The sequence below is a fragment of the Zea mays genome, chromosome 5, assembly GCF_902167145.1.
Source record: "Zea mays cultivar B73 chromosome 5, Zm-B73-REFERENCE-NAM-5.0, whole genome shotgun sequence".
Classification (NCBI taxonomy): domain Eukaryota; kingdom Viridiplantae; phylum Streptophyta; class Magnoliopsida; order Poales; family Poaceae; genus Zea; species Zea mays.
Genome location: NC_050100.1, coordinates 147,885,053 through 147,895,724, shown reverse-complemented (window position 1 = coordinate 147,895,724; position 10,672 = coordinate 147,885,053). Strand labels below are relative to the sequence as shown.

Sequence of the window (10,672 nt, the reverse complement as noted above, 5' to 3'; positions counted from 1 at the left end):
GTGCTTATCTAGATGGGTACTATCTGTCCTAAATTGTAGGTTTTGTTACACGTCTTTATATACTATAGATCTAGATATATAATTAAAACTATGTATTTAGAAATGTCAAAACACAGCTTCGATTGGTTTGTAATTGCTCACAGCCTGTGCCATGAGATGGCAGATATTTCTGGCTGCTGTGTGACGCTGAGCAGCCAGTTCAGACAGAAGAAACTCTTCGGGGGTTTCCCCTCCCCTCTTCCTCATTCCAATTCGCTCCAGTTCAAACCGAAGAGAAGCAGCACCTTACCCAAAGGATCAGTGTTCTTCCCCATTTGTACAATAGTATATGACGAGTCAATGTTACATACAACACCAAGCAAACAAAAAAGCAAACCTTCTTTTTCTGTACAAACTACAGAGCTACGCCTGACATGTTGTCTGCAAATCACCCCATTACACAATACCGACGAAGAAGAAAAAATAAATATATGAACAGCTCTACTTACAAACAACCCATTAACATGTACAGACACAGCCCTGTCGGCACGTGGTTCCTACAAGAACAGAACAAGGAAACTCAACCACATCCTTCAATGACACATTACTGCAGGGCTCATTAGTTAGCACAGGTGAAGCTGGGGTGTGGGTGACATTCAGAATATAGCAGATTCTCATCAAAATGCACACTCTAAAGAGTCTAAGCTCTGAATCTCAGCGACAGAGTGGTTCTTCCTTTCATCAGCATGTGTCTTCATGTAAAGCCTGGAGGAATTGTTGAACTGTTCGATGGAGGCAACCAAAAACTAACCGTGGAGCATGACGCTATCCGGGTCTGCAAAACCAAACCTGTTGCAGTGGTATTACTCAACTCTCGACAACAGTCCCCTTCAGAAAGACTCACGCCAAGCGACGAAGATTCCTCGCAAAATTGACAGCAAGCATGGAAAGAATGGTCTAATCCATCCATCCATCCATTCAAAGATGCCTGCAGAATTTGGCTGGCTCTGTATTCTAGTTCTCACGGGTACCAACCTTAACAGTGGACTTCTGAATGTTATTACCTTCACTGCAAACTTTGCCGTTAGGAACGGACAGAAGCCGCGGGACATCCAGGCAATCGTTCCTTCCAAAGCTACTGCTGCTGCCAGAACCTTCAGTACGATCCTTCTCGAATTCCCCTCCTCTGACAGTCTCCTTCCTCATGTCTGGGAAGTTCAAAATAAGCGACTCAGCGGCATGTTGAGCATCAGGGACACTGGTGGTTCGTCGGTGTGTCTTTGCCCTTGGGGTAGACGGGCATGTCTTAGAATCCTTTGTGGAAGGCGCATTTGGATCATAAGGATGTGCAGCTAGGTAAGACAGTGCAGTGACAACGTCTCCTATCAGCGGCCGGGATGCTGCTTGCTCCTGCAAACACATAGCTGCAACAGCTATGGCCTGGTACAAACCCCTTTTCGGGTAGCGGCCATGCAACAATGGATCAGCGAGCTGGCAGAACTTCCTTCGGTCTCTGAAAAGTGGACGAGCCTGCAAATTTTGTGGAGAACAGACACTTAACACGTGTGAAGAAGTAACATGGCCTTTGCCTCCCTAAACCAAATGAATAGAATAACTCAGTGCAGTTAAACCTACCCATGCGACAAGGTTTTGCTCCCCTGAAGGCTGGGTGTGATCGATTGCTTTGCGGCCTGTAATAAGTTCAAGGAACACAACACCAAAGCTGTAAACGTCAGACTTTAATGTCAACTGCCCTGTCATGGCATACTCAGGAGCGCAATATCCATATGTTCCCATAACTCATGTTGATACATGGGTTTTGTCACCAACTGGACCAAGTTTTGCAAGCCCAAAATCAGACAGCTTAGGGTAGTAGTCTTCACCCAGAAGAATGTTTGATGATTTGAAATCTCTGTATATGACTGGTGGATTTGCCTTGTCATGAAGATACTCGAGACCCTTCGCTGCACCAGCAGCAATCTTCATCCTTGTATTCCAGTCAAGAGGTTCCTTGCCTGCTGGACCTACCAAGAAAGTGACGTCATGAGTTACAAAAGAAGAAATATGGATGGCAATGTCTAGCTATTACTGCGGACAGCGTCAGCAGTCACAAAGCATTGACGGTAGAGAATACTGTAGCTAGGATATTTCACGTTTGAATGTAACAAGTTACAAATCAATTCTTTTAGAAAAAATGTAAACTGAAGCCAAGAGAAATATTAGCATTTTGGATCCTAGGGAAATCTTCAATTTTAGCAATTGCTATACTATGGTGTAAGTGTGCAACTTACCAAACAGACGATTTTCCAGTGATCCCAACAACATATATTCGTAAACTAAGAGGCGCTGGTCACCATCTGCACAATAGCCAATTAATCTGACCAGATTAGGATGGTGCAAGAGACTTAGCATGAGAACCTCCACAAGGAATTCACGATTTCCTTGAAAACCATTTCTATCAAGTTGCTTCACAGCAATGACCTATGCAAGATAGAAGATGAAAAACGAAGGTGTCAGGCAATCAACCAATTAGAACACTCAGGGGACTTCTCCCTTTTTCTTCTTAATGAGACTCTATATCCAAATTTGCAGTGTACAGAAATTACAACACAATCAGCAAATGTTAGCAAACCTGCCCATTTTCCATATGTCCTTTATACACACGACCAAAGCCACCTTCTCCCTGACACCGAGCAGGTTCAGACATGCGCCCTGTGAAGCAAGACAGTGAGGTCCACGCCACCGTTAGCGCGGGCAGTGGCTGGGGGCTGTCGATGCCATCGCCAATCGAGGTGGTAAGGGACGTCGACGATGTCTTCGGAAGCTGCTGTGGCACCTCTTCCTCCTCTGCCGTGAAGACCATCTAGATCCACGCCATGGGGAGGAAGCAATCCCTGGAGGTTGTATGGGCGTCGGGTCCGCCATGCGACGCCGCCAGCCACCCGCCCGCCGCAGCTAGCGGCACAACGGCCAGGCGTACGACCACGCACGCAGGTCACAGCACCGGCAGTCCGCTGGGACCAGCCTTGCTCTGCTACTCTGGACTCGATTTCGCCATCGCACGACCTAGCCACCAACCCTGTCGCACTCCACCACTGGAGAAAGGTCGACGGCGAAACGAGCGGGAGGACGGGAGGGAGCGGCTGCAGCTGCGGGATCCGTGGGGGATGCGGGATCTGGGGGCGGGGCGCGAAGGGAGCACGGGAGGGAGCGGCTGCGGCGCGGCTGCGGGATCCGTGGGGGATGCGGGATCTGGGGGCGGGGCGATGCGTGGGGGGTGAGAGCGTGCGCATCGGACGGCTGAGAGACTCTAAAGTGTATTGGACGGTTGAGATCGTCGGAAGGCAGAACCAAGCAGAGGCAGCCTACCCCTTAGAGCCTTAATAGGTAGTATAGATTTTCATTGGTCTGTTTTTTCCGCCAAAAATAAATTATTGTTGGCAACCGTCTTATCTGCCATTGAAAATTATTATGGCTGTTAGAAGTTCTCGGTTTCATGTAGTGTCAACATTAAGGTCACAGGAAAGACCATCTTTGTCAAGTGTCAAATATTTTGCCGAGTGTTTTTTCGGACACTCGACAAAAAAAACTCTTTGTCGAGTACCGAACAAAAAACGTCGGTAAAATAAAACACTCGGCAAAAATCGTTTTGTCAAGTGTTTTATTTTTGACACTCGACAAAGAGTTTCTTTGTCAAGTATTTTTTAGACACTAGGCAAAGAGTTTATTTGTTGAGTGTTATTTTTTGACACTCAAAAAATATAATTTTAAAATCACATTTTGAATCAGTAAATTATTTTAAATAAAGAAGTGTTCAACTATAAATTTGTATAACTCATCAAGATGTACAATTTACATTTGGTCATTTCTTCGTATGACAAAATAAAACTAAATTTGTTCATAATACTTATATCTCTCTCGTAGTTTATGAAACTTTAAAAAAGATGTATAAGATTTGTGAATAATGTTAGAACCATCATGTGGGATGAATAAATGACCAAACAACCAAAATAAACTATGTAGTTGTAGGTCTTAAAAAATTATAAATTTTTGTAGTTGGTAACTTTTTGATTTGAAGCCATCTTTTCAGCGAAAATTGCGTCTAAATTTAAAAATTTAAAAATCATATTTTCTTAAAGATCTCGAATGGAAAAACCATTAAAATAAAAGTTTTAGGTCTTGAAAAGTTATAAAACTTTTTAGTTGACAACTATTTGGTTTGAAATCATCTTGTCGTGCAAAACTATGTTTGACTTTTAGAATTCGAATTTTTCAAACGACCTCGGATGAAAAAACCACTAAAATAAAAGTTGTAGGTCTTCAAATGTTATGAAACTTTGTAATTGACATTTTTTATTTGAAACTATATTGTCATATAAAAATACGTTTGAAGTTTTCAAATTTGAAATTCAAATTTTGTAAACAACATCGGATGAAGAAACTATCTAAATAAAAGTTGTAAATCTTGAAAAGTTATGAAACTTTATGGTTGACAACATTTTAATTTGAATTCATTTACTGCCACAAACAATCAATTTACACTCGATTTATTATAATATGTGAAAAAGAAAAAATGTAATGTAGACACAAGTGATTTAGTAGTGTAGTGGTAGAGAAGGTTTTACGCAAGAGGGGGAGGTCACGATTTTGATTCCACCGCACGCAAAAGTGTGAGAAAAATGCCATGACTTCGATTAAGTTGTTAGCTAGTAGTGGAGTGCCTCCTCCAATTAAAAATTGTTGTTTTTTGCTATTTTTCGTGGTTTTTTTATTTTTATTTCGTCGAGTGTTTTTGGCACTCGGTAAAGAATCTGTACCGAGTGTAACACTTGACAAATGTTTTGCTGAGAGAAAAATGTCTTTTATCGAGTGTCTGGAGCACTCGGCAAAGAATGCGAGTTCGGTAGTGACTCCTCTAAAGGCTCCTCCAATAGCTTCTTGAAAAAAAATCTACTAAAGGGGTCGCTTTTTGGTGAGCTATTCCTAGAAGCTTCTCCAAAAAAAAACCAACAAACCAACAGGAGCTGGGAGACAGAAAAAGGAGCTTCTACTGACTCCTCTTCTAAATTTTTCTCTCCGTCGGGTCCACATCACAGAAGAAGCTGCATGAGGAATTATATTTTCAACCAAATAGGATGCTGTTTCTAGTGCTCTTACCGAAGATAAAGGAAAAAAACTATTTTCTCCGAGGAGCTAGAGTTGAAGCTAGCAAAGAAAGAACCCTACCAAAGGGGCCTAAGTATCATATATACACGTAATATATTTTTATTTACCATAAGAGGAAGTATCCTGATCACACGTTTATATATGATCGGGCCGATGAACATGCTACAGAAAACCAGGGAAGCTGCAGTATACTAGTCAGCAGCACCGTACCTTCAGTTAGAATGAAATGTAGGTGCAGCCTATAGGCACGTAGAGAGACGAGTAGATTGATCGATCTTATGAATGAAATAAATACACAGCCATGCATGTCATGAAGCGAGCAAGAGCAGCTGAGCAAGCCAGGCATTTTGTCCCTTTTAGCTAGCAGCTGTTCAGACAAGGCTTTCAGAGGGACGGGGGCAGGCAGAGGTCAACCACTAACGCTTTGTTTTTCTGTCACGGATTGGCAGCTCAGATCCACACGACAAGGCGGTCAGGAAACAAAAGAAAACAGAGCGAGAAATGCTTTCGGAATCGAGTCAGATTGGGAGATCGGGTCACATGATTTATCGAGCGCATACTAGCTAGCTCACTCCCTCGTGCATGCATATGCTGTGTCTAGCTAAGACAAAAACCTAAAAGATCTCACTGCTGCAATGTAAAGTATGGCAGCACCATTTAGCCCATGAACAACTTTGCTAAAAGCTCTTTCTTTTAGCTGCTAGCGTTTCTGTGATTAATCTACTTTTGTTTAACCTCTATTTCTCTGACTCTTCTCTCTCTCTGTGCGTGTACGCGCAAATGTGTGCGTGTGTATATATATGTGTGTGAGCTTTGCATTGCCACAAACTAAACACAAAGGAACGAGTCCACTGAAGCAGACATCATTTCCTGCTACACTGTTCAACACCGGTCAATGTAGGACAAGGCCTGTGTCCAACTCTCCCTTATTTTATTCCCACATCACTACCTTGCTTATGCTTGCTGCCCTACCCTCTCTACCTTCTCTTCATATCATTTTTGCCCTCCTTCCTCCCCCCTTTCCTGCTCCTAGCTACTACCTGCACAAACACTATTGATCAGCTGGATGAGATCCAGCCATGGTGGATTAGTGAGAGACTGATTGGTGCATGGTAGCTTAGTACACAAGATGGTAGCTAGAGAAGAGCAAGCGATGACGAGAGAGGTCAAAGGTAAGGGGTTACTAGTTGACATCCTTGATGACCACGAGGAGGTATCAATCGATAACAGCAAGCTGCTAGACCTCAACGAGGGTTTCGATGTGGAGGATGAAGGAGGGGAAGCTGCAGGCGATGACGAGGACGAGGAAGACGAAGGTGAGGAGGGCGACGATGGTGGTAGCACCACCGATGTTGGTGGGAGTGCCAGCTCAAGCAACAATAGGAGCAGCAACAACAACAATTCGGAGAGCGAAAAGGCGGACGCCAAGGGAGGCAGCAAGTCAGAGGTGAGCGGTGAGCAGAGGGTTCCGTCGGTGCGGCAGTACAACCGGTCGAAGCTGCCACGGCTCCGGTGGACTCCTGACCTCCACATGGCCTTCGTCCATGCCGTTGAGAGGCTCGGTGGGCAAGAGAGTATGTACTGTATAGCTTATTTTTGCAGTTGAATTAGAGGAGAAAGATACTTTTACTAATACATATGTAATCATCCAATTTTATTGACAGGAGCGACTCCTAAGCTGGTGCTTCAGATGATGAATGTCCGGGGCCTCAGCATTGCTCATGTAAAAAGCCACCTGCAGGTGAGGTAGATCTACTACAAATCCGTTGCCGAATGATCACACTAGCTAGCTAGCTAGCAGAAGATGACCAATTTCGTGTTATGTATTGTTGTTAGCTATATGATTGTAGCACTCTTTCTGAATTCTGATGATAATGATACACACTGATTTATTTTCAGATGTACAGAAGCAAGAAGCTAGACCAAGATGGCCGCCCGAGGGGAGCAGTTTCCTCAGGTTTTCATATATATAGCACAAAAAATCTCCCCACCTGCATGCATACATAGATTTCTACCCCCTTGATCCTTTAAGACTAAGAGTATTAATTGTCGATTCGGTGCAGTGTATTCTCCAATGGATTTCCATTTCATGAGAGCTGATCATCGGCGCTTCCACAACATGTCCTTCTTCCAAAGAGCAGCAGCCTCGGCCTCCTCCTCCGGCGGGCAGGAACGCGGCGGCTTCTTCGCGTCGAGGAACTTCAGCACTCCGGAGTTGAGCCGGCTCTATGGACTCCTCCACCATCGCCCGGCTCCGACCCAAACTTTCGACTTCAGAAATTCCAGTTTCAGGTAGATATGCGTTCTTTGTGCTGAGTTCCTGACTCCTGAGCCCTGACAAAGAGTCAAAGATAGTATATACATGTGAGCAAATGGAACCCTAATCGTTGGATCGTTTCTGTCCAGAAATCATGAGTGGCCGTGGGCCGCGTCGTCGAATCAGCAGGAGGCGATGACAATCTCCAGGAAGCACGTTGTCATGCCACCCTCGACATCGCCGCAGACACACGCATCGCTTGCATCTTCCGCAGCGCTGAGGAGCGATCGGCGGTGGTGGCCTTTCACTGAGGCCGGCGCTGCTGTCGCCGCCGGCGAGCACAGGGCAGGGACAGGAGTTACCAGTGTAAAATTCGACAACTGCGTCGGGAGCAGCTCTCGGCCACTTCCGTTGCCCATGTCGCCGGCCGTGTGCGGAGATCGTCGTCTTCCGTTCAGATGGCGGCACGGGGGAAGCAGTAGGGACGTAGTCGTCGGCTACCCGGGTAGCAGCTCCATGGTCGCAAAAAGATCGTCGTCGGATCCCGTCGTCATCGACGATGGGCATCAACTCGAGGTACCGTACCGTACGTATACGTGCTCATTTTCATTTATACGCGGCATTCACACTGCATGCGCTCTCTAGCCCTAGATCCGTTCAGCGGATCATCTCTGACACCCTACATTGTATGCGCGACCGATCATTTGGATCTCAGCGGCAGAATTCGAAGCACGTTGTAGAACCAACAAGGGCCTCCACAGCCACTCCGGCAGAGGAGGACGAGGCGTGCCTCAAGCGGCGGCCATCGTCGCCGGTGGAGGCCCAAGATGCGACGACGACGACGTTGGACCTACAGCTCAGCTTGTCCCCTACCACGGCGTCGGCCAAGAAGAGAAAGACCAGCGGGTCCTTCTTCATGGACGACACCAGCTGCGAGTTCTCGACCTCCCTCTCGCTGTCGCCACCCGTCGCCGCCCCTGCAGTTTCCACGCAGCAGCGGCAGGAAAAGACGAGACGAAGCAGCGACGACAACGGCGGAGGCGGAGGCGTTCTTGGGCAGAGTACTTTGGATCTGACCATGTCGATCAGGGCATTGGAGTGAGATCTTTCAAGTACTTTGGCCCACCAAGGCCTTCCAAAACTTGCACACTGCGCCATGCAATAAGAATCGTTAATTTAAACCCCCCCCCCCCCCCCCCCCCCTCTCCTTGTCACAGTACATACTAGATATATCATATGTGGATGTCGTGCTTGGTTATTGTGTCCGGGAAGACCACTGATGCATGCCTCTCTCTCTCTATATTTGGTCCTTATGTAAGCATGTCCACATGCATGATCGATATCCCTAGCTGCATTTGTTCATTTCTGACAGCATCTTTGGGAAACAAAACCACAGATCGCAAGATTACACAACAATTTTAATCTAATCAGTACGTATGTATGTAGTACATGTTGTTATTATGCATGCATTTGAGTGTTTGAAAGTACATAGCCATATGTGGGAGTTTTTTTTCCTAACACGATATATATAGACATTCAAAGTTTACCACCTCTGTGTTTCTTCATTTTGGTTTTTGCATGTCTGCTTAAAATTTGTAAATATGAGTATTATAATATCATGTTTAATACCTCAATAAATAGTAGTTACTGTTTGTGCTATATTTTTTTATCATTTCCCAACGCAACAGTATGCATAGATAGATCTGCAATTTTTATTCGGCAGTAATAAACTTATCAACTATACCACATATATGGTAGGTGACATAAGTGTTATAAGTTCATACACTATGCCAGACTAATAAGCATTCACTGTCAGGTCCAAACCCTCTATCACTAATGGAAAATGAACATGCATGAGGGAAGATAATGACAGTGATCAGGGTTTCCAATCACTGTTGATTGACAAAAACCGATAGAGATATCGACCTTTTTTTTGTCTCCAACTGATAGTAATATCCTCATGATCACTATCGATCCTAGATAGCAATAGGCAGTGTTGGTACGAGCAATACTATTGTCTAGTATATTACACTACCGGACACAACTAAGCTTGGAAAACACTCGGCGACAGCTTTGCCAAGTATGACACTCGGCAAAGAATGTTCGGGAAACTATACATCGGCAATGACTTCTTTGCTGAGTACTTTTTATCAGGTACTCTGCAAAGATTTTGCCGAGTGTCATTCGGTACTCGACAAAGAAATGTCGCCGTCACGGCGCCAGGTGACGGCGATGGAGCCTGTGCCGAGTGCCCACCAAGTAACACTCGGCAAAGGCTCACTCTTTGCCGAGTGTCCATTTACTGACACTCGGCAAAGAAGCTCCTTGTGGGCCCCTTTACCAGTTTCTTTGTCGAGCGTATTAGGTGGCACTCGGCAAAGGCTCCCTCTTTGCCGAGTGCCCGACTGATTAGCACTCGGCAAAGGGATCACCTGTGGATCCCTTTTGTCAGTTCCTTTGCCAAGTGCACTTAGAGGCACTCGGCAAAGTTTGCTTCTTTGTCGAGTGCCAAGACGACAACACTCGACAAAGAGGCTTTACCGATGCTCAGGTGTTCCTTCTTTGCCGAGTGCTATGGTTATGGCACTCGATAAAGTGCCTCTTTACCGAGTGTTACACTCGGCATAGTGACCAGAATACCCCCTTTTTATTTATTTTTGCTATTCCATCCAAACAAACAAAAGATATATCACATAATCATCACATATACATCATAGATATCACATAATCATCACATATATCACATATACATCACATATCTCACAAAGACCATAAATCTCATAAATCAAATAAGTTCGAACAAACATAAGTCTCCAACACTCACAAACATAAGTCTCAAGTATCTCACAAAGCATTACCAACATCAACAAGTTCAGACCAAGTTATCTCACAAAGTATTAACATCACTAACAAAGATAAGATCATGTGCACAAAGTATCTCAGCGAGGTGGGCGGCTGGACTGGTGCGGCGATGGGTTGGGCGATCCATGAGGGTTGTTGGATGTCGCCCGAGATTGTCCCTACACAGAGAAGAGATTGCATGTGTTATACCAGATGGATATATATCATGCGGGACTAGAATTTTGATACTTACAGGAGTATGGAACAAAGCAGGGTCAACTAGAGGGAACAACAGAGGTGGTGTAGCAAAACTGAAAGGGAAATGTGCCCTTGGGCCATTTCTAAGTATTTTGGTGATTGAGTGCCAACACAAGTGGACTTATGTTAATCTATGCAAAGTGATGGACAAAGTGCAAATCAAGTAAACAT

General features: G+C 44.9%; 1 protein-coding gene and 1 pseudogene across 2 annotated transcripts; one reads left to right on the top strand and one right to left on the bottom strand.

Moving 5' to 3' along the window:
- Positions 1-242: 242 nt before the first annotated feature.
- Positions 243-2,842, bottom strand: LOC103628530 (probable serine/threonine-protein kinase PBL7; annotated as a pseudogene).
- Positions 2,843-5,966: 3,124 nt separating this feature from the next.
- On the top strand, positions 5,967-8,889 carry LOC103627002 (Homeodomain-like superfamily protein). Of its 2 annotated transcripts, XM_020538490.3 has the most exons (7): positions 5,967-6,317; positions 6,420-6,719; positions 6,810-6,886; positions 7,045-7,102; positions 7,209-7,437; positions 7,552-7,978; positions 8,118-8,889. In XM_020538490.3, exons 1-7 carry the CDS (start codon positions 6,275-6,277, stop codon positions 8,502-8,504), a joined length of 1,521 nt encoding a protein of 506 aa, XP_020394079.1. In that variant the 5' UTR covers positions 5,967-6,274; the 3' UTR covers positions 8,505-8,889. The 2 variants fall into 2 exon arrangements, with proteins under 2 accessions (XP_020394079.1, XP_008645578.1); XM_008647356.3 differs by having other exon boundaries at positions 5,967-6,719.
- Positions 8,890-10,672: the final 1,783 nt, after the last annotated feature.